At 36.1% G+C, this 24651-nt stretch overlaps 1 protein-coding gene across 1 annotated transcript in view; it reads left to right on the top strand.

Annotated features, from left to right (window-relative positions):
* Positions 1-22815, top strand: part of CACNA2D3 (calcium voltage-gated channel auxiliary subunit alpha2delta 3) — a 471854-nt gene extending 449039 nt beyond the window's left edge. The window contains exons 34-38 of the mRNA XM_075159074.1: positions 696-751; positions 4518-4629; positions 20592-20704; positions 21503-21585; positions 22428-22815. Of these exons, the coding sequence (XP_075015175.1) occupies positions 696-751; positions 4518-4629; positions 20592-20704; positions 21503-21585; positions 22428-22520 (457 nt within the window). The 3' untranslated portion in view covers positions 22521-22815. The remainder of the gene's footprint in view (positions 1-695; positions 752-4517; positions 4630-20591; positions 20705-21502; positions 21586-22427) is intronic.
* The last annotated feature ends 1836 nt before the right edge of the window (positions 22816-24651 follow it).

The raw sequence follows: 24651 nt of genomic DNA, 5'->3' as shown, positions 1-24651 counted from the left end.
AAAAATTTCTAGAAACTTTCTGTGTTTATAAGTATTGTAGTTTCATGTCCATATGATAAACTGGATGTTGGTTTCACATTCTTTACACTTACAACAGACTGACACATTTCAGTCCATTTATCAAAGTAAATTGTGGTATATTTTAGAGGGAAAATGCATTCTCTACACGTCTAGTTAGAGTTGATTAGACACTGGTTAATCAACCTTTTCTGCTGCTAGGAATAAATTAGGTTTATTATTTTAGTTCCAGAATTAATATAAGAAAGTATTTTCTGTGACTCCTGTATTGTAGCCAGGACAGTTGTAATCCTATGGCATTTTACTAGAGAGTCAAAATACCCTGCATAACGAAGAAATAATGTTCAATAATGTTCAACGGTAAAAACACTGTATGGTGCCATACATTGAGAATTTTAATGGACATTTCAAATAAGATCAATAATTTAAATTAATAATAGGTAAATCTATTATTTATTGATGGGGCTAATTTCAGAATACATTCTCGGTGGAAGAAACAACCCAGTGAAAATATGAGACTAGCAGTAGTTGATAATCTCAGAGTTATGCTAGTAACATGAATTTCAGTTCTGTGTTAGCTTTTATTTAAAATAGGATTAATGATATCAAACTACTGCCAGCTTAGTGTTTGGAAAACATTCTGTGGGATAATATGAAAACTCTAATGATTTCTTTAGGTTCCTTGTGGAATTTAATTTATGCAGTTGGTGGCACTCTGATCTAACAGCAAAAGGTAAGTGTAATTTTTTCCTGTCCGTAATGACAGAAATGGCTAGATTAAATTGGATTTTTGAAATTCAGATGTGTGTAAAATGTTTTAGATTAAATAATAGATGTCTAATAACAATAGTTTGTCTCCCATGTCAGCATCCTCTTCTTTGTTAATGTTTCCCAAAACACAAGATAATTAAGATCTTCTATGAATAACCACGAAGTGCTTGTGTGTACTCTAGGAATACAGTACACTACTATAATGGAAAAGTTAAAATAGTAGATAATTATTAAATATGTTTTTTTAAATGTTTTCCTTCATTCCAAAAGAGTCTTTGTGAATAAAGCAATTATGCTAGCTGCCTTCTGCTTGTACTACACTTTTTCTAGAGGTGCTGTAATATGTAGGGGGGTTATTGTGTTGGGAAATGCTATTTCAACGAACATGGTCGTCTCAATATAATTTCATATGAAAATAACTTTTAAGGCTTAAGATAGTAAATTTTATGCTTTTATTTTTAAACAAGACTGGTTAAAACTGTATTTTGTTTTATCATTCCATTCAAAATAGGCATTTTAAAGTAATAAAATCTAGATTAATTAAAATTCAATTTACTCAAAATTATTTTTAAAAATGTGGAGGCTTCATTTGAAATAATAATGAAATTTTACAGTTCCCATAAGAATTGGAATTTTTCAATGTCAACTGTCTCTTACATTTTAGCAGCTTTTTTATGGCATTTCAGACGTGTTGCTCAAAAGTAAAGGGCTAATTTACAAGCGCAGTGCTCTTCAATTGGCTATTTCATAGGCAAATTAGGCTACATGCCATTTACTGGTATAATGATAAAATTGCTACTTTAAGCTTCAGTTTATATTTGCATTGCCTGGATACTAGGCTGTCTTTATGCCAAAATAATAATCCTTTCTGAAGTTAAGGTATTGGGAAAATGGAACATACTGATGCCCTGGAATATTCCAGTATCCCCTGTAGTAATAAGATGCTGGAGCTCTTCTAGCAGAAAAATCTATCCTGGAGCAACTGGAAAGTATGGCAGCAAATGGCAAAGCACATGTCAGGCTGCTGCCTAACATGTTATAAATGCTGTGTAGGGAGAAGGGGAGGCTGAGATGGGTGTCTGCTGGAGGTGAAGATTTGATGAGCGCCTTCTGGAAATTCAGGTGCATTAACTTAGTATAGCCCTTCCCATACTGATGTAAACTGTATACTGAATTGCAACGCTGAAGACAATTCTTCTGTTACATGAACAATGAGCCCGATTTAGATTGGATGCACATACACAAATGGAGCTTCATGAGAACCAGCCAGACACTATTTGCTTTTGGGGCTGCTTCTTTAATCAGCAGTGCCTAGACAGGTCTTCTAAAAACCAAGACTAACTTTCCAGTGATTTCCCTAACCATGATTAAAAGTGATTCTTACACTGATGACTGTGAGGGCTAGACCCAGAAAATGCAAACCTGTTCCTTATATCTGAAGAGGAATGGCAGGTATGCCAGTCTTAGTCCTTGGTGTTTGCAGAACAGCGCAAAGCAGCCAGTGCAGGGAACGGGTAATTTTTTTGGATGTTTTTTCAAGTGTACTGTACAAATATGGCTTAATATATCCTGACATGAAACATCCAATGGCACTTGCATTGTATGTTAGGGAAAATATCCTTTAAAGACAACATCCCTCTTCATCTCATGAAAGTGAATGTCTGTTTTGTATTTTAAGCATGTACTAACCACAGAAGACAAGCATTAATAACTTGCAACCTTTCTTTCCTTAAAGACAAAACTATCATTACAGCACTTTGACAGGCAAGCATGATTGAGGGATTTTCATTCATGTTTTAGCTGAAAGTGAAGTTTTAACTACACAGCTCACTTGCTCCATTTCTTTGATGAGTAAGAGTATTGAAAATACCCCCTCATCATGCTCATTGGAATGTCATCATTTTTATGGTATTGCTTGCCCAGTTCGAATTTGGTTAGGCAGCAAGTGATAGTTGTTTGGAAACCAACACGTTAGTAAAGCAAAAGCAAGAGAGATTTCACAAGAGAGAAGTCAACAGGAGAGAAAAGCACATGCTTAGGTATGTTCTGTAGCCGCTACGTTATCACTAAGAGTTGTAATAATTATGACTGCACTTCATGAAATTAAAACTAATGAACTTGCACATTTTTTTACTTAACAATGCTTAACAAAGCTCAGGGAAAAAAAAACAGTTCCTGTAATGAGGAGATTGCTTCCTGCTCAAATTGTGACATTAATAGAACATCACATATGATGAAGATCCTAGAGGGTCCACACACACCTGCCAATTTACCAAACCCTAGTACGAAAACTACTGCTGCACAAGATCTTATAATCTCAATCACATTTGAAAATGAGAGGGAAGAAACTGATGCCCTAAACCTTGGGCAACCCCAGCATCTTCTGGACTGTAACGAGGTGCTGGAAATCTGAGACTCATGGATCTTTGGCAGCCTCTTTGTTACATAAGCCATATGGTGATACAAGTGAGGGTAGACCCGAAATACAGGTGATAAATTTCAATCATTCTTGGCAACAGATAAGGAGAACAGAAGAGAAGGTGCAGTAGAGCTAGTCAGACAATTTTTTAAAAAATGCTAAATTGTTAAATATGTCATGACCATAGTGAAAACATCAGAAATACCAACACTTTTCTGACCAACTTTAGTACCTGCCTTGAGATCCGTGCATTTGGGGGAATATTTTTTTTTATTATATACAAAAATTATGAACAGTTCAGAAATGCATGACCTAGTGCAGTTTTGGTCATTCCCCTGGCACTGTGCAGTAGATACAGCACTGGCTCTGAAACAGATTATCTTGAATGGAAGATCTGTTGAGTCCAAGAGCCTGTTTAGTGTAATCTATTTTTGTCATACCTTGTCTTGTTTTCTCACTTAGCAATTAGTTTAAGATAGGCTTAACATTTGTGCTGATGTGCAAGTGTATCTTTGTGTTAAGGAAGAATGAAGGGGTGGGGAGGAAAAAGAAAGGGAATGAGGGAGAGACATTGTCTGACAGATACATCAGTGTGAGAGTCAGAAGAGCTGCCTTCCGTTCCCAACTTTGCTGCTGTCCTGTAGTTTGACCTTGAACCAGTCTCACTGCTTCCTGGTACCTCAATTTCCTGATCTTTAAGATGTAAATAGTGACACTTTCTTTTCCCTTGCACTGCAAGGGCTTCAGATTAAAAGTGTTAAGGAGTCTTAATTATTACTATTTGGGGAAGCAGATAACAAGCATTGGTTCTGGGCAAAGTATCAGTTCTGCCCCCCCACCCCTAACTGATGAAACTCTGCAAAGATTCCCGAGCTATAATCCCAAAAAAGCGTTTTGGTTTCAGTAATATGTACCACAATTTAGATATCAAATAAATGTAAACCCCCATACATTATAGCTAAGTGATGTACAGCATCACTGAAATAAGAATGACAGTAAGTCCATCTTGGATCTACAGAAAAAGAATAAATGCTTGTGCATAAATGTAAAGTAGATTGGCAATGGCTAAACCATGAATAACTACTTTAACAGTTATGTCTTACAAAATTACATTTCATGGGTAAACTTTTTTTTTTTTTAATTGAAAAAATAGCGTTATGCACTGCCTAGGAAATCTCACAGGGTGGCAGAAGCTGAGTAACATTTCCGTTCTCTGTGAGCTCTGTAATGCAGCATCTCATGTTGTTCAGAATTTTGTGTGCTGTTCTTCCCATGTTAACATCAAGATACTTTTTTCCTGTGCCTATAGCGCAGAGGTTGAAACAAACCCTAGAGCCCTGTGATACTGAATATCCAGCTTTTGTTTCCGAACGCACTATAAAGGAGACCACGGGGAATATTGCTTGCGATGACTGTTTCAAGTAAGCCCTTTCAATTTTTTTTTATACAACTGTTTGTGACAAAGCAGTAAAACTGAATTATTCAAGGTTATGTTGAAGAACGTACAAGTCTGTTATGTTTTATCTTACATAATGGCCTCTGTCAGGGTGTCATTTCTCTTATTACAGGGGTCATTTAAAAGTTTGATACTCTTAAATTAAAGCAGTGCCTATTATTTTCTACCAAAAAATGTAAAACCAGTAGAGACTTATGCTAATTTCAAAGAATAGCGAATGTTTTAAGACTTTTCCTCGACACAGGCAGCGTTCTAAGGGCATAGTCTGTAAAGATTTAGATACTAAAAGGTTAGTGCTGTTAGTTCTCCTATACAGGAGTGAAACCCTGCTGGATAGGTTAGAAGTTCCCTTGTGGTACAGTGAGATCTGGTTGTTTTACTTGAATGCCAAACAGTGTTTCCTTCTTAGAATTGTTAGGCTGAAAGAGTGGGAGAGGATTAAATCTATCCTCCAAACTGTCAGTGCGGGGAAGCTGAGTTAATAGTAACAAATCTCACCTGTCAGTGCTGCAACCTTGTGGGTTCTACCATTGCTACTGTAAAGTTGTCCCTTGTAGGGTTGAAAGAGAGAGACTTCAGTCTAGCTTTCCTCTTTCATACTGAAAAATGTCTTTTCTCTGCATTTAGTGCCTATGTGCAGTGACGTTTTTACTGTAGTTATGGTACATTGTAATTGAAGAATTGCATAGGTATTGTTTATGCAAATTTCTGTACTTCAGTAAGTCTCTTAATTGGATTTCCTTTATGCTGAGAGGTAATCATCACAAAGGAGAGTAGTATTTACAGCAATAATTTATCTATCCATATAAATGTCAGGAAGAATTTATAAGTCAAAAATTGTTACAACTCTCCCTTTCCAGAATAAACCAATATGCAATTAGCAAATAAAGGTGAAAACTTCCTCTCTTTGAAGTCAATAGGTGTGTTTCTGGACTTGCTCCTAAATTTTCTCCTCAATATCTTCATTGTTTTAAAACAGGAAATAGGAGTAATTACACTATAGATAGAGATATATTTTAAGTGCTAATATTCACTTTTAATTTGCTGCTGACCAACTTTTAATTATAAGGAAATTATTAATGTCTAGTATGAATAAGTGTTTTTATATGGCTGTGTGGGATAGAAGTATGAAAGTGCTTTGTAAATCGATCCTAGGGAACTCTTTAAGTGTAACAATAGGTCCCACTGCCTGAAAAGTACAAACTCAACAAAATCAAGCCATGACTTTTCCACTTGACATATCAAACACAATGTATGTTACAATGCTATGAGTGCTTCATGCCAGCATTGTAGAATTCAAGCAGCCTTATTTTGTGATCATTTAGCAGAAGATTACTGAGAATTTGTGCAACAAGTTATCATACTCCTCTTATGTTTAAATATTGCAAACAGACATGATTATGTGAAAAGAAGATTAATTTAACAGGACCAGGTTTTCTCAAAGGAATGCAGGTTTCAGTCTGTCTTCCTAGGTAACTTCAGGTCAAAGGAAATAACTTTCAAAAATAACACAATTCTGCAATACTTGGACACCACTGAGTTGGAAACTGAATTTAGTGAAAATTATAGTATTTCAAAAATAATGCGCTAAGATCTTTTTCATAGAAAAACATTTTGTGTTCCACAGTGGAACAAAAAAATAAAAGAAAACCCTGTAAGTTACAAACTGATCTCAAGGCACCCATTATTTTTCTCCACAAGCAATGGCAAAACCTAAAGAAATAATCCAGAAGAATTGTTAGATTCTCATGGGAAAGTTCTTCGTTGTACCATTTACCCACTGTCATTAACAATCTACAAATTGCATCTAAGATTGCAGACTGCATTGGATTCCAAATATTTTTGTTATAACCCAGGACACTTTCCCGCAGAACAGCTAAGGAATTTGACCCAAAGTCCTTTGTAGACCTACATCTTCTGACCCAGTTTTCTGTTTCATGGCCTCAGTACCAATAAATATTTTTACAAGCAAGGCTATTGCTTAATACTTGTAATTTAGGAAAGATGGGCTCAATCAGTCAAAATTAGGGTTCAGCCTTATATGCAGTGAGTCTTGAATGGACACTGTGTTCAATGGTTAATCTGCATGGCATCTCGATTCAGATCCCTTTGAGTCGGTGGGATTATTTTCTGTGTCCTCCTTGGGTCATGTTATAGATTAATCTGTTTGTGATATATACTTGCAAATCTTGATTACAAATAGAAGATGATATTTGTAAATATTTAGATGAATATACATCCACTCTAGTATTGCAAACCTATTTGAAAGACATTGAAAAACCAGTATATTGTGAACAGGTTTGGAAACAAAAGTTGTGCAAACACTCTGCTGCAAGAAAGTTTGTGTCACAAGTTACTCATTCAAGTCACTGTCTTTTGTTCCTACAGTGTCAGGCACTACTATAGAGCCCTTGTCTGAAAAAGGAGACTAAAAGCAGTCTCTTAGTAGAAGTAAAAATGATGACTGATGTTAATTGAAACCATATAATGTTACTTAGATAAGATATTTTGGAGCACAAATACTGTGTTATTGCTAACAAAGTCACAGTCAATATGGTCACATAGTGAGAGTCAGAGGCTCAGTCTTATTCCATCCTGGGTGTGCTATTACTGATCTTATAGAGATACTCCGCACTTCACAGTTACCCAGGGGAACAGTTACCAACCGTAGGTATGAAAACTAAGCCTTATTCTTATAAACATTTTCAATCATAATTTTTAATCATGGGTGCTTGGATTTAAATCAAAGTATCCTCACAAATAAATCACACAGTAGAAAGGACTACATGTTAATTACTTTGTAAATAGCCGGCTCACCTTTTCAGCCATCTCTGAAACTTATTCAATTAATGGAAGGGCACGTATACACTTAGGCAGACTTTGAGTCAGGCACTAAATGTATACAGACCTATAAAATACACTCTCTATATGTAAACTTATCTCTTACTAGCAAAAAATAAATGCTACTTTGGGATAATTTGCAATGTTTAAAAACAATTTTCAAAAATATAGGTTTTATTAAGAAAGCAGGAGCCTAAGAGAAAATAAGAATTAACATGAGAATGTCATTAGGGTCAGGGTTTGGCTGTCCCACCCCATAATTTGTTGTTATTCAATATCCCAACGATTATTAAATTAATCTGTTATTTAAACAGCAATCAAAAACAAGTCAACCCACATTTTCTAAGCACTGTCAACAAGACAGAAAAACTGGGATTTTTAAAAAATCTGAAATGCATTCATATTTTCCAGTAAGCTATTTCCTTTTATAGCAAAAAACTTAAAAAAAAAAAAAAAAAAAGCATTACTTCTGAAAACTCAGATGATAGACTGTTGAATGTTCTATGGCAGCTTCAGTATTGGAAATAGTTAATTGCTAAAGAGAAATGTTTTTTCTTTATCAGTGTTGACTAGCACTCTTTCTGTGGAGTCAGAACTACACTAATGCCAAACGCACTTGATATGGGTTTTAAAGGCGTTGTGCTGCTCAGAGATGTGTTTTTGATTAGACATTAAATTTGAAATCTTTGGCTAAACAAGCATCTCAATGCTGCTTGCAGTTTTATGAGGTATTGCCCCAACGTGTTAGCCAATTTTTAATACAAGTAAGCATGTCAACCAAAGTTCTTCAGCAATTCTCACTGGTTACATTACCAGTTTTTGCTTTCTGGTGATCTCAGCATTGCAAAGTTTAATTGCTGATACTTAAAAAGCACTAAAAATGTCTAAGGAAAGCATCCTTAGAGAGCCAAAGTTGTTGTTATAAATTAGAAAGGATGATGGCTGTCATGATATTTGACCAGAGAAAGTTACCTGACCTTTTTAGTATATCCACTCATTTCTCTGTAGAACAAAGAAAAAAAAGTTTTCTCTAATTGCAAATCTCGTTGCATGAAAATTCAGATGTTTTCATTTAGCTTCATTTAGGAAAATACCATTAGTTTCAGCATTAATTCAGGCTGATATGAGTGTGGGTATAGATCTTCTGTAGGCACAGCAATTTACTCATCTGACTATGTGTACATTAAATATATATACATATATTTTAAAATTTCAAAGTTGCAAGGAACCATTTGAGTACATAGTTGCCAAATTTGCATGTTCAACTGTAGAAACTCTGGGTATACAAATCAGGCAGCAGTTGCACAGTCAAATGCTTAAAAATCTGCCCTTTTATCCTCTCCTGTTTGTGTGTGATGACATGCTGGACTTGGATGCAGATCAAAAATCTGGCCTTACTTCCAGTGACCCAGGGAGCAAAGCCCCCTTCTCTTTTAATAGCAGCATTCGTGGGTCCACAAGGTCAATACCAAAAACCCAAAGAAACTGTTTTGTTCCCAGTTGATTCTTTGTGCACAGTCTTAAGACACAAAATAAAGAGAAAAGTAAATATGAGAAAGCCATATTTTCACTAGCAAGGAAGTATGTAGCTACAATCATCCTAACCCTGGGAAAGACTTGTGTGTTTTAATCGCGCAAGGTGAATGTAAGTGTTCCCTTTGCTTTGTTGTATATCACATGTAAATTGCCTGTAAAATTGATAGGAACTACTTACTTGATTAAACACTGTCCCATGTATTATATATTTGGCCCATTGGAGTGTTAGTAAGCAGACAATTATTTAACAGGGAAAATCATCAATAAACCAAATGCCTTCTCTTGCTTTCTTATAGAGTGGGCATTGAGTGCTGTTCATTGTCAATAAAAAGAGGTATGGCAGTGGAATTATAGTTCGGGATGACACTGAACACTTCATGTGGATATAAAATGGCAAATTTCAGACTTGTCCACTGAACGCGCTTATTTGGCAGTAACAGATAAATAACAATACAAATTAGATTCAGATTGTTCAAGGCACGAGTTTATTAGTGTCAGGAATAGTGCAATCTGAAGACATTAAAATGGTAATGGTTTTAAAAAACCACTTAATCTGGAGACATACCGCCATTTGCTAAAATATTTCTGCATTTCTTTCTCAGTAGAAGCTTGCCAAACTGCTGTACTTGATCGTGTTTAAAATGTGTAAATAAATACGCAGTTCAATTTCCCATGAAATAAATAATCGTTTGCCTTTTCAGATGTAGTTAGTTTACTTCTAAACAAATCAGCTTGCCACATAAAAGTAAAGCATCAAGGGCCAATTTCTTCTCATTTGGAGCTCTATCTATACATCAGAATATCCCTGTAGATTTCCTGGAGTAGTTTCGGCAGCAAATTATAGTCAGCCTTCTAGAAGACATTTTGGGTTGTATTCATTTTACTGTATCCATCTTATAGGACCCTGAAGAAAACCAAATGTTCTCTATATTTCACTATACTTTGTTCAGACTGTATGTTTTTACATGCTTGCTTTTTCAGCAACCATGCCAAGTACACACGTGATACCATGCACACAAATGGTTTTGACCTATGCCCATGTTGAGTCACAGGTGTGCTATAGTCAAACTGCTCACTGCTGATCGGGGCAATGTTGAAAGATCTTAACCTCTGAGAGCTTGCTTAGATGTGCGTGGAACTCAAGGAGTATCTTCAAGGGAAGCTCAGTGTATTTCATACCTTGGTAGTTAATTGTTGAAGCCTCAAGAATCAAAATCTTAGTCTACAGAGTCATCTTGCACCTCTGTTTTGAAAATCAAATCTTCCAAACTTGCAGAATACTTATGAGTGTCAAAAAGTCTTTATATTTGCGGCAACAGCAGTATTGGTAGAAACTTATGGTAGCCAAAACCCCAAAATTCTAGAAGATCCCAAAAGACTTTTTTCCCCCGTTCTTTCCTTGTAAAAAGTATCAAATTATGCAATTTAAACTGCTAGAATTGTTTATTAAAGGTCTTTATACTTAGTTTAAAATCCTATCCTGTGTGTTAGCCACACATCTCCAATTGTATGCTGAGTAACTTCCTCTTCACTCCAAAGGCAACAGTGATTATAATGTTTGTCATGCAGGTGCAATTTAAAGTCACTGTATGGGTAAGTTAACTCTACCCTTTGATAATGTATATTTTGAATGACCAGTTCAGGAAACACTGTAAATTACTATTTTCATTTAAGAAAATTGGTATATGAAATAATAGGGCAAGACATATATAAGTTACCAGGCAGGTCTGTGCCTTCCAGTCATTAGTTTAACAATCCTTTGGACAGTTTTCAAGGTGGTTTTTTTTTGTTTGCTTGGTTTCTTTTTGTTTTTAAATAGACAAAGATTTTCAATATTACTTTTTTGTTTCAGAACATTTTTAGTGTGGTTGTTGAATTCAGGAGTATTGTAGCTGCTTATACACAGAATGCCACCTTACATTGAAAATAGTCTGTCTTTATTATTCTCAGTTTCTATGTCAGTGTTCTCCAAAAAATCAAAACCTTGGAGTTTGTTTACTTAGTTGACAAAACCATGCAAATCTGTATTCAGATTCTCTCTCTCAATTTGCTTGGCATTGTAATTGTCATAAAAAAGCTAAAAAATCATCATAAAAAAATGAAAGAATCCCTGTGGATCAAAGGAGAAATAGTATATTTAATGTAAAAAAAATTGTGACCATAGTAATCTTCTTCAAAGGGCATTTTTAATGGCAAGGAATATATATTGAATAAGAGGGGGACTCTATAGAAAGAAGAGAAAGATGAGGAAATGTACAGTGGTCTTTTCTTGCAAATGTGTGCAACTTTTTCATTAGGAGACTTCATAGCACTGACCATGTGGTCCATCTGTAAGTAAAATCTTGAAGCTACATAGGTCAGCTTCCTAACAATTCAGTCTATTAATGTTGTCATTAGTTTCACTGTAGGTTTTTTCCTTAGAAGTAGGATGAGATGTACATTCTCTCTTAACTCCCCACTTCCCTGCTTATGTCTTCCAAATCAGCCTAGAGCTGAATTGCTTGAGAAGTTTATAAATAAAACAACTGTGTGGGAAGGTGCTGATCTCCACCCATTCACTGTTCATAGTTAAGCTCGGTAGTGCTATAAAATGTAAATATTACCACTCCTTAAAAGTTAACATAATTTTACATTTTAAACAAGCAGTTATAAATATTAACCAAATGATAGATAGTAGCTGACACAAGGAAAGGATGCTTTGTAATGACAGGAGATTTAAAAAGTTGTATGAATGCCATAATGTATTGAGCTGAGTAGTAAAATATATATCTATATCTATCTATATCTCAAAGATGGCTTGGAATAGGAAAACTTCTTAAAATTGGAAAACGTTGCAGTGAATTTTTAAAGCCAGGCACACTTGTAAAGAGTTGCTATCACTAGGAAATTCATTTCAGTTTATAATATATTCATATTATATTATAGTCTGATGAAAAACAATGCAAACATGACTTAAGCGTCTGTAAATTTAGCACTTCTCTTTATAAAGGATTTGAGATCTTAATAGATATTTAATAGCCTTTAACTTGGAAAAACAACATGAATCTTAAGATTTGAGTGCCATGCAGGGAACATCTAGATATTACCTAAAATATTATAGAGTTTTAACAGTGTACTTAATTCTTTCAGGTGTGGTCTTCTCAATTGTTGCTAAAGTTTAAATAACCTGAGTTATTTAAAGCTCAGGTTTGCTTAGGGGTATGAACCTTGACTCATATTTAAAGTTTGTGGGATTTCTGAGCTTGGTTTCTTTGCAAAAATTTTGCAGTCCATTTTAAACCTAGTGATCTAAAACTCTCCATTATCTTACATCCTCATAAGGGTGGGCGGCTGGACTAGAAAGCTTAGGAGCATTGTCAAATTCCTCATTACACCAAGTACTTTTTTCATACTAAATTCTATATACTCAAAGCTTTTCGATGTTTGTAAAATTTCTAATACGCTGTTGGTAAGGTACTCTTATCTGAGCATCAGTTATTTGAGAAAGCATCCCCGGATTGATAATGAAAGAGGAATGGCACTTCTGGGGTTTCTTATCTGAAACAAGGTGGTTGCCAACCATGCCACAGCTCTCCGGGGTTGCAAGCCTTCAGCAGACACAGGAACGGTGAGGATGATATTGTTCGTTTAAATCCTTGATTCTAAACTTTGCTTGGAGTAGGTATGTTTATACTGACACCAAATTGTGCTGAAGTCAGGCAGGCTATACGTGGTAGCAATATTTTGCTAGCATGGGGTCAGGTTGCAGGCCTGAGGCTGAGAGTTTATCTGTCTCTTTTTATATGAGGGAACCACTAGCTGCTTTTTTTTATATACTTTAACTGCTGCAGCTCTCAGAAATGTTGTTATTGGCATATATGTTATTTTTATAAATTGCATTAAAGATATTCCATTCTCTATCATCATTTATTTGAAAAAAACCCAAGTAGCCCAATTTGACTGTGATATAAACATTTCATTCATTCATTTAAAAAAATGTGATAAGTGAGAGAAATGTGGGTTGGAAACGTAGCCAGCAGCCTGGAAAGCACATGATGGGAGTTGGGAAACAGCACAGCGGATATCTGCACTTCAGTTGAATGCTTAAAGTTTGTTCCAGACCATTAGGGTTGAACGTTTGCAACCAACAGTTATGTGAGTAACACATATTTGAGTGCAGAGTGCACAATATTTTCCATTTACTGTACCCTGGTGCTGGTATGTTTTTTCTTTCTCTAAAAAATAGGAAAGATCAAATTTGACAGTTATGAAATGTAATCCCAAAGTAACAACTAATCTTAATCCAAAATACTCAAACTTCATTAATGCAGGTTTGCACTCAAAAAATACACTGAATGGCTTGGAGGGGTATGGCTGAATTTACAGAGATGCTCAAGCATCAGAGTGCCCAGCAGGGGCTATCGGAGTTGAGTACCATGGAAATTCAGACTACTTTTTCACATCTTTGTGCATGTGTTTAGGTTGCCAATTTGAAAATATTGCCCTCAGTTTATTTCAGTTCAAACTACACACAGTGAAATTCTTCCATGCTTTGTAGGATTCATTTGCATGGGCAAAACAACTGGCAGCTGAAAGATCTTTTCTATTGCCTCCTAAAAATGATTGATAGGATTATGTATGTACATGAGTGACATATGCTAACACAAGAATGAGATATTATTCTAGTCATAATTTGAATGCAAATCCCATAGTCATCACTGTAACATTAAACAATAGTATTAAAGTGTTTCTACGGTCATTACAGAAACAAATGAAAAATACACATATGGATTTTTTTTTTCCCCTTGAATCAGGCTGTTAAAGCTCTTGAACATGAAATTAAAGATGGATCTGAACAGCCATTTAAATGTTTATAGGATTAAAATCCTGCCTAAGCCATGTATTTATCATGACCACATATTCTATGGCATAGCATCTGTTGTCATGAGTACAGATATAATAGCAGCATGTTTTAGTAAAATTTAAAAAATGCATATTGTTTGTAAAATACACCATATAGATCAATAATTCTTATTTATGAACAAGTGTGTTTTAAAACAAAGCACAATAATGCAGTATTTCTGTGAGAAAACAAGAATTAAGTTTTAACTAGAAACACGCAGCATTGTTTTTAAACAAGTTGAATTGCTTTTAATGTTGGTGCTGTGCTCAGATCATCCTCAAATTACAAAGAAATATCTTCCATTCTGCAGGATAATGGGAAGATATTTTCTCTAAATTTTTGGTTCCTCAAGTGTAGTCTTATCCTGTGAGTATCTTCAGAGTTCCGTGCTGCTTGTCATTTGTTTTGTTCCCTCAAACACTTTGCGACCTTTGCAGCTGTCTGAAGAAAGAAGGGGAAAATGGATCTGAAAATCAGAGATTTCTGAATGCTGTTAGGAGGTTTGTTACCATTCTTTGCTGTTAAACAAGTCATGTAGTGGTGTCACTGGCCACCAGCTAATGGCAGCATGGTTGTAAGCCAGGAAAAGGAAAATAGTTCAGTCCAAGTGACCAATAAATGGTGGTATTTGGGCTCCTCAGTCTGAACAGTCTAATATGACTGTGTCCTCTCTACAGCTGTCTGCTCCGCCCTCAGTCCCCTACAAAATATGCTGCATTCAACACATCTCCTTAAGATTGGGGGTGTCTGGGGCTACGTAAGTCGCTGCTTATTGGTAGGGAAACCTCAGGTCTGTGTTCAGTTTATGTCCTGTGCAAAACTTAACATCAGTGGACAAGGAAATGGATTCTCTCTCCTGCATGGAAATACAGAGGCTAAACTGTTTAACAGTAATATCGATTTCCTTTAATAGCAGATGTTATAGTCAAATAGTAGAGAGCAAACAACCTAAAGGTTAAGTTTGCTTAGCTGGACAGGACACATCTCTTGTATGTTTGAAATTGAATTCCCTTAGCTTTGCCTGTTATGGAGCCAGCTATGTTAGGAAAGGAAAGTTGAAGGTGGCAGCATTTCAGAGACAAGATGTTAAGCCTACCACATACAGATTTTGCACCTTATGATTCAGGTAGTTGTAGTGAAGCAATGACCTGCATTAAGCAAGGAAATAAGTGACTTACAGAAGGGTGTGATCTTCAAGTTGGCCAGTAAACTGGTCTTCTTACTTCAGGAGATATAGCAGCCTCATAACTACAGCTGCCAGGAGGAAAAAAGGGTCTAGCTCTGCCTTGCTAGTGCTGTGCCTGTTTTCATCAATGTGGGAGATGCTCTGAAATCCCAAAGGGGACAGACTGCAGAGGCTCCACAACAAAGCCACCTGCTGCAGCAACTAATAACCTTCTTTCCTCTGTCCCGTTCCCACAGGGCACTGACACTGCTTGTCCTATCGTCCCTGCCCTTTCCCCCCCGTCTTGGAACATCTGCCTCCTTTCCAGGGAGTCTGGTCCCTCTCCCAGTTGCCTTACCGATACTTAGCCACCCCAGAGGTTCAGAGGCTGGAAGGTGAAAGGAAGAGAAAGAAGCACACAGTGTGGAAAGCGGGCAGTGCAGCAAGGGTAGTGTCAGCTCAGTCCCTACTCCTCTACTGCGTTGAGTATATCTTCTCATTATTCCTCTTTACAGGAGAAAGTAATTCTTATAACAAGAAAAAGAGCTGACATTTTTGAAATTAGGTTGTTTTTTTTTAAAACATAGTCTGTAGAAGAAATTATTATGATAACAATATAATAATAACTATAACTTATGAAAACTTTTATATATACAGCAAAAGAAAGAGATTCATATTGGAAAAAAACCAGGTTTGAATGTAGTGTGCTGGCTCTTTTAGAGCAGGTGTTGTAGTCTGCACTTAGCCTTAGGCATCACATTTCACCCCCTTCAGGATGCATTTCGCTGCAGGATCACTATTTAGCCATTAAAGAGAGAGAAAGACCCTCCTGCAGAGGATGATTCAGATCACTGAAGCCAAGCTCCTGCTCTGAATTATCCTCGAGTAGTCTGCGTCTCTGCATGTACTCTGTTCAGAGTTGGAGATGATTACCCTTCTGATGGGGGAACCTGAGTTACATGCATAAAGGCAGCTGGTGTGACTGCCCTCCAAGATTTGTATTACAGTCCTACTATGATGCTTTCCAAATTCTAGACTATCTTAAGAAATTAGAAGGAACTAGTTCTCTTTGGGAAGAGTCATTTAGCCACCAGACACACATTAAAAGTGTGCTTTCTTATCACGCCTTCATGAGCACAACTTCAGCAAATATAGTTATGAATGCAGCAGTACTTGAATTCCAAGTCTTTTCCTGTTTCATTCCACAATGAAAAATTAATTTTCAAGGAACAGATTAATAAATACTTGCATTTTTGAGCAAATATTTACTATTTCCAAGTAAAACATGAAGCTGGTTTTTTTTTCCAGATAAATTTGTATGATATTTGTGCAGATGTTTTTATATGGGCCAATACAGAAATAGGTTACAAAGAAACAGATAAAGTGTGTGCAACATGAGAAAAGTGTTGTGTAATGCTCTGACTCAAAATACAGACTTTCTTGCAGATTTACTCTCTGTTCTTATTTTTACTTCATTAACAAAATAGTTTGGCATGACTAGATTTTCTTCCTTCTTCTCTCTCTCCCCCTTTCAAGTATTAAATTGCTTCCTTCCTCACCTTCCCTGCAAAGTCAAGAAGCAGTTTGTGTTCAGGTCTGTTTTAAGCCTCTGAACCTTCACATCAAATAAACCAAACTAGTTCCTCAGTGGATGAAAGATGGAGGAGAAATCATTAATAAGGTTCTTGTCGACTCAGTGTGGCTTCAACATAACAGGAACCCCAACAGTTTATTCCATTTTATATATGGAGACATATGCAAGGCTTTTTCCATGCTGTCACTATCAAATGATGGTGATGATACTGGTGTAAAGGAAAGAGGTTCAAATCAAAAGATTTACATTACTTAACACAAAAAGAGCTTTACCCTTTAAACATGAAGCATTCTCCGTAAGTATTAAACACAGGCTATTAAACATAGACTTTCTTTTGATTGTTAAACCAGCAATGAAGTTCAATAAAACCCCTTACTCTGTCCCTGAGAGTTGGCTCCTATATTGCCAGTGACACAGATGACAGCCTAAGCCAGCAGGTGCTCAGAAATGCTTGCTGTAATATAAACTTTAGAGACTCACAGTGGAGCTCACTTGAAAGACAAAACCATTTGCATTACTTTGTCAGCAACTTTCTTTACTTCCCACTGCACTCATGGAAGCTGTTTTGCTAGAGGTTTTTCTCCCTTGCAACTGAATCTTGGCGTACGCAATGAAACACGTTGGTGGAATATTTCAGTATTTGAAAGACTTTGTTCCTACTGTGTTTATGCACCTTTTGTTTTCTGTGAGCGTTCGGTTCCTGAGATGTACTGGCATGAACATTCACTCAAAATGAATTTCAAAGATGCATGTGCATGTCACCATGGAAACTGGAAGTTGAACTCAAACAGAAGACCTGCTGCTGGGATGATTGTGTGCTTTATCCAGTTTGGGCATGGAAGCAGTGCCATGTGAATTATCTGAATAGTCACAGAGCAACTGCAGTGGTTATGACTGGCAGAAACTTCTTTGCCATTGATCTAGTGAGGATAAGAATAACTCGTGACTGCGAAATGACCTTAAATTACAGCAGCTGAAAGAAATATAGTTTGCTTATGCACATTCTATTAATAGAAAAGAAAGCTAAATTGGACATAATTTTTTTTTGCCCTTAATTATTTGCTCAACTCAATCTCTGTCTTCAATCCTCTGTCCTCACTTGTTGATATGTTAATCCTTTGGCTGTGACCTCACAAGTCAATGACTGGTGAGGACACGCACTTGGCTTTACAACTTCATTTCAAGATTATGTTTGAGAATTGTGAAAGGGAAAACATTCATTTACTGGTTGTGGAAGATAACATTTTCTTTTTAATTTACGTCTTGTATGGTGGATGAGAAGCTAGTTGTTCCACTTTGCAAGATATTAGTTAAGATATTATTATGCAATATGGAAAAAAATGCTGCAGTGAGTCAAAAGTTTCATCTTTTTATGGCTCTTTAGATGACAGTCACATTTTCTGTGGCAGTCACCATAAGGTTAGACACTTCACAAACATCTGTAATAGATAAACAGACTGTAGATTTGTAAGAGTATTCACTGTTTGGTAAACTGAACCAGTGTAATTAGTCGATATCTATCATATAATTCCTAAAGTAAAATAGTTTTTTTTAGTTAACCTAATACATTGCTCTTTGCAGTTCCTTTAATTCATAATTTCCATCAAGCCATGCATATACTGCATTCCCCAAATTACCAGGTCTAGCAAAATTGCCTGTATCACTTAATTCCTACAAACCTTTGTAGTTTTTGACTATTTTGTCAGAGAAGCCATATAGTAATCATAGCTCTGTAGTGGAAGCTTTCTTCTGGGTTAAAATGCTTTCTTTTTTCATTCTAGCTAGGTGAAATGATAGGAAAAGCTCCCAAATTTTTTTTACTTCCCCCCTCCCCCCCTTCTTTGAGGAAGCAGTAGCCTATACTGTACAGCCCTTTTGCCACCACAGAGAAGTGGGTGAAAGAAGAAATGAAATGGGAAATGTGCCCACCTTTCATGAAATGGCACCTTTGAGCCTGACTACATGGCACATGCTTTCTCACACACTTCAGTATTCACCTGGGGACCACAAAAAGGGGCTATCACAGAAGAACTTGGTGTCAGGCACACAGTAGGTACAACAGAAGAATGATTCCTCCCTTCTCATCAAAAAGAGAATGAGTCATTTAGTGTCCAGTTAATTGTTTCAACACTTTATGCCCTTCAGGTCCTTTTCTGAGCTAGTTTTAAAGGTACAATAAATATAAGTTTCAGACTGCACAAAATCCAAATTGTGCCAATTTCTGAGAATAAAATTAGTTTTTTTTTTTTCTGTCCTTTAGGGTTTGATTTATTCATAACTGTTTTGAGAAATTCATGCAGTACAATTTTGGTGTTATTGTCTGTTAAAGATTTTCCCTCCTTTCCTTTTATTGGCCCCATTTCTCCCACACACAAATCCACAAAGCCACAGATGCTCCATTACAATGATGTCAGTCTCACTACATGCTCCAGCTGTTTGGTAGGTACATTTATAAAGTTCAGCCTTTTACATTATGCCATAAATGTATATTTCATGTATAAACATAAAGCTAACATATTGCAGATCACTCTAAGTGTAATTTTAATGGAGGTTCAGTAAGTTTAAAAAATACTGAAAAGTGTTTAATCTTTCCGTTGGCAACATTTTTATAGTAAGTTTTCCAAATTTTTTTTTCTGAAGCTAGGTTTGAATATTCCCTGCCCCCTCCGCTATTTCATCTTCTGTGATCTTTGGAAAAAGCAGGGAGTTATTTTAGTAAGACAATATGTATTTTAAATAAAGATGTCTGAAGAAAAATATGTTTCTCTCCACATCATCTTGGTGCTCAAACCCTCACTTAACATTCTGTACATTTACCAGCATACCACACTGAAAAACACCTTATTTCTGGAATTGCGAGATTTCAATGATATTCGTTATAGCAGATATTCTGTTGATACGATATATAAATTCTGACAGATTGTTTTAAAAATTCATCAAGAATTGAGTCTGAGCCTTAAAGCCTTTCTTTGTATTGTGTTCTGAGTTTCAAATAAAAGGCTAAACAGCACCTATTTGGCTGAGCCTCCTCTCCCTTTTCTCTTTGGTATGTGCTTAAGAGTTCAGCTCATTGTAACTATGTGGATCATTGAATAGTGCCCACAGGATCCTTCCCTGGTCTCCCCTGGGTGCTTTCCTTTTTACAAGCAATGTCTTTATTTCTCGTTCTCCTTTTGAGTTGCCTACTTTGTCTTAATTTGAATGTGGTGCTGAGTTATCACCATATTTGTACCATATAGTGGTCATTTTTCTAAAATAAATCTCCTCACCTAGGAAGATTTTGAGGCTTAATCTCTGTTTTGTTGGCTCCATAATAAAATGACTCTCAAGAGGACAGAGGAAAGCCGAGATCTTTCTCGGCAGTTCGTGTTGCTTCAAGCAAGACCCAGAGTGAATAAAGGCCATAATGAGATTGTAGAGGCTAAAGTTTGGGACCGTGAGTTATCACTATGTGGCTGCAGAAGAATCTTCATTATTTTTGCAGATAGGTTTCATGTGTACTTAAAAATTCCAGATCATAAATACATAGCTAGGTATTCATAATAAAGCAGAGATTCAGTATTGAAATCTGAAAAAGAAAAATATGATAAACTCCTTGGTAATTCACTTGTGTCCCAGTCTCCACGTTAACATATCAGCAGTATAAGCCTATCCGTTCTGCTTCACCTGTGTACCTTTCAGCATCATGTACATCTCAAAATGGACAACCATATTCTGTGAACCGAGGGAAGCATTGCCCAAGGCCCTCTACTTTACAAGGTGTGGAGATATAGTACGGTATATAAAGTATATAAAGTCAATGATATTTGTGACTATAATACGGGTGTCATTGACAAGTTCAAAAATCCCTAACAAAACCTGTTGCTCAGAAATACAGGTAAGGTACCGTTATTTCTTTTTAATTTGCAGGTCTTTTGTTATCCAGCAAATCCCAAGCAGCAATCTCTTCATGGTGGTAGTAGATAACGAATGCTTCTGTGACTCTGTCCCACCAATTACCATGGCACCTATAGAAATAAGGTATATCCTTTTATTTGCAAAGTTTTGCAAAGAAAAAGATTCAGGATGCAAATACTGAAAAATTTCTTATTATGTAAAGCTTGCATTACGTGACTTAAGAAAGCGTCACTAACCATTTTAAAGTGCTGGCGCTGTTTGAAGTTAAGCCAGCTGAGAATGCATTCTTACTTATTTTCAAGGAGAATTCACTTTTATTTTTCCCTCTCTTGAACAGCCAATACAAATTAAGCAAACATACTTATGTGCATCTTTAAGTATCATAAGGCCATGGTAATCTTTAGATAGCTGAACATCTTTCAAATTAGGCCCTGTAATTTCCTTATGAGAATGGAGCTGCTGATATTGGAACTTATAAAACTCCTTACAATATAGATATCTTTTTATTTTAGGGTTGGACTGGAGTATTGAAAATATTTCAGAATCCTACTTTCCAAAAATACAAAAATGTAGCAAAGTAAATATATCACTTGATTTTTAGTTGCCCCGCTTTTTATTTGTTTTCTCACATAAGTTGGAATTTATCAAAAGTAGCCTGCAGTGTGCTTTTATTGCAGACTTATTATGGAAAGACAGGTTAGCAGTGTAAGTGCAAATGATACTGTCTAAACCACGGATCACTGAGGAGAAAGCACTAGAATTACCTTCTTTTTCTTGTGTTGATCACACATATCACCTTGGGTTTCTGATGGAGAGGAAGGAAGGAGCTGAAAGATTTTCACTATATTCATTTCAAAACACTCATGTAAGCTCAGGACATTAAAATGCAATGCTCAAAAGATCTTTCCTTAACTACCTTGTACATAATGAATCCCTTAAATGTGAACGTTTAAAATCTCAGAAGATAAGAAGACGCCCAGAATCTTGTCATGGATTTCACCCTGAAGTAAGTTTCTACCTACTTTTCCTTTCTTTTAGACTCTGGTAGGTGTTTTATTTCTTTAAAAAAATAAATAGGAAAACTATCTTCTAAGATGGAACATCAGGAAATATTCTGAACGCTCGGAACACAGTAGTAGAAGTGAGTGACATTGTAAGTGCTGCAAATTTTTTAGTACTCCTGTAGACAATGTCTTGACTTGCTGTTTTTGTAGACTGTTTTGTATCATATAAGAGAACGTGGTAGATGTGAGCACAGACTGGCAGCCAGGAATATCTGAGAACTTACTCTGGCTTAAGCACTGACCACAAGATTCCTCATTAGAGATGCCTGGGAACTTTGTGCTCTTAATGTTTTTTTCAGTAACTAGCTTCAGTACCTCGACTGTTGTGCTATAGTCATTATGTTTACACATAGTATTGCTTGGGAGGGATCACTACACATATTTACTATTCTCTGTTCTGCATAATAATTTTATTTGTATAGTGCCAAGGAGATCTGATAGAGACGGGATGTGATTACAGCTGCTTGTACAGCACATGTTCATAGACATCCGTTTTCCTCTGGAGTAACATGCCTTCGATAATGTAATGCAATGTAGAATGAGACCTAAAATATGGCATGAGAGGACTGTGTAACGCTTGTTGATCACGCTCACTTTCAGTCTACAATCTGAACTTGTTCAAATGAAAATGTGTACCTGCATTTCTTCCTGCATGTATTTAGTTCATGGGTTTTGTTGTTTGCACCAATCCTCTTCTGCATATGTAGTTTGGTAAATAATCATGTATCATAATTGAGTGTAATGGCTTGTATTTATTTTCCTTTGTGTTTTTTTTTTTCTTTAGGAAAATGCAAGAGAATGTGGTGGTGTCTCAGGCCTTAGTGCTAAACCTCCTCTTGTTCTTCTTCCTCTGCTATTGACGATTTTCTCAAGGTGACATTGACTGATGTGTTCAATTGGCATGCAAATACATGGATAAACTGTGATTTGGGAAATGGTGCAACACAGAGGAGATGAAATATAGTCAGAGCATCAGCATTTCATGATTTTAAACTGTTGGTGATATAAATTCTTAAAGATATGTTGAAAAAAGATTTATCTTTTTACTTTGCAAGTCATGCAGATGTGAATTTGGCATATGGTAGTCATGATTCATCAAAAAAGGACTTGGTAGATAGAGGTGACCATTGCTTTGTCCCATTGAAAACAATTTAAAACTGTGTACTTTTTCAATAAAGTATATTAAAATCACAGTTTCAGACTGTATTTTAAGTATGATAATATATTTGTTCCATTAATTAACGATGGGAAGAAAATAAAATAAGTGAAAGATGTTTTATTGTGCTTTTAGCCTATTTCTGAAAAGATTCAGAGAAGAAAATGTGGAGTTAGCTTTTATGATAAGGCAGAATAGTTTTTATTAACAAGTTAAGGAAACACATGTGCATGTATGAAGCTGAGCAGGTAATATGCTGTGCTGATTTATAGTGAAGGTTTAGTTTCTGGAAGTAGCTATAAAATATCTCAGCCACATTTAGAAAGTGAGTCCAAGCCTGATTAAAGCCTTTTCCCTAACTTGGGCAAGCTTTAGATTGAATTGGTTGGTTTGGTTGCAGATGGCAAAATTAAATACTTTTCATCTGTTACAATTTGTAGGATGATTTGTAAAATAACCTATATAAAAGGATGATACTGTTCTGTTAGTGTTCTGCCCTATAGACGTCACGTGAGCTAGGAGAAGCTCATTATGAGGAAATTCATAAGCAGAGAAAGTTTCACTTGCAACACATCTGCGTCAACAGAACTCATTATGGTTTACACTGAGAATTTATTGAGGCTTACCCTCAGTGGGCAAAGATCAAGACCAATACTTTTTTATTCTAGGTCTTACGTGCTTCTTTGTAAGGGAAATGAGAAGATAAAATAAGATCTTTTAATCTTTTAAAACCCTATACAAAGAGGGATATTTATCCTACCTCTAGTATAATGAGTATATTCCTCTTTTAATTGGTAGTAACGTCCCTGTTGTGGATATGTTTGCTGAAGATCTTGGTCTCTGAAGTACGTTAATCTCTCAGTTTATCTTTGGAGTTTTATATGAACAGAATGTGTGAAGAGAATAACGTGACCTTATAACAATATAATACATTAGATGCAAAATAAAATGCCACTGTTCTAAATCTGGTGCTTGAAGATTGCACTTTCCTGATTGGGAGAAAGTATGCTTTTAGCATTAGATAAACGCTAAACAGATTTGCTATGTAACCTAGGTGAGAGCAGGGAGCTAAGCCTCTGAGAGGGGCTTTGTTTTAAGGAATACTATCCAGCTTGTAAGAGGAAGAAGTAGTAAAATAAAATTTCCACTTCAATACTTTAACAGGTTCAAATGCACGGGTACTTCCTCTGGTTCTGAAACCATACAGATCTTTGTCTGGACTCACAGTTTTCTTTTCCTCACCTTTTTTGGTTAGGAGTGTTTTCCTGCAGACTTCTCTGTCCTTCCTTGTTGGTCGCAAAATCACTCACTATGGGAATAATTTTCCAGCTGACATTCAGTCAATCTGTTGTCCTAGCGACATGCTCTGTTTACTAAGCTAATTGGGAATTCAAGGCATTTTCTACACTTGGACTGACACAGATATCCTGCAGTTCTTTGCTTGGTTTTTCTCTGAGCACCATTCCCCCTTACCCTCCATCATTCTCTCCAAAATTAATCTCAATACTTTATTTATAAAGTATTTTAGTTTCTGATTTTCCTTATGAGTTTCCAGAATGTACAACACTACAGCCTCATGATGCTTTTGTATGTCTGATGCTTGTTCTTTCTCAATGCAACTTAAATGGGAAATGTTTATAAACCAACACAGTCCGGATGATTTTTCCTTGTTAATAGAAAGTGAAAAGAAAAATCTTTCTCATTAGAGCCATTGAAAAGCTCTGCATACAAATGCCTATCCTGTCTGATATATAAATCATCATTGATCTTACAAAGAAAAGAAATGCTGGTTTAACCCCAGCCAGCAACTCAGTCCCACACAGCCGCTCACTCACTCTCCCCCGGTGGGATG

This window comes from Calonectris borealis, chromosome 10 (genome assembly GCF_964195595.1).
Source record: "Calonectris borealis chromosome 10, bCalBor7.hap1.2, whole genome shotgun sequence".
NCBI lineage: Eukaryota > Metazoa > Chordata > Aves > Procellariiformes > Procellariidae > Calonectris > Calonectris borealis.
Note: the sequence above shows the minus strand (reverse complement) of the source record. Positions and strands in the feature narration are given on the sequence as shown.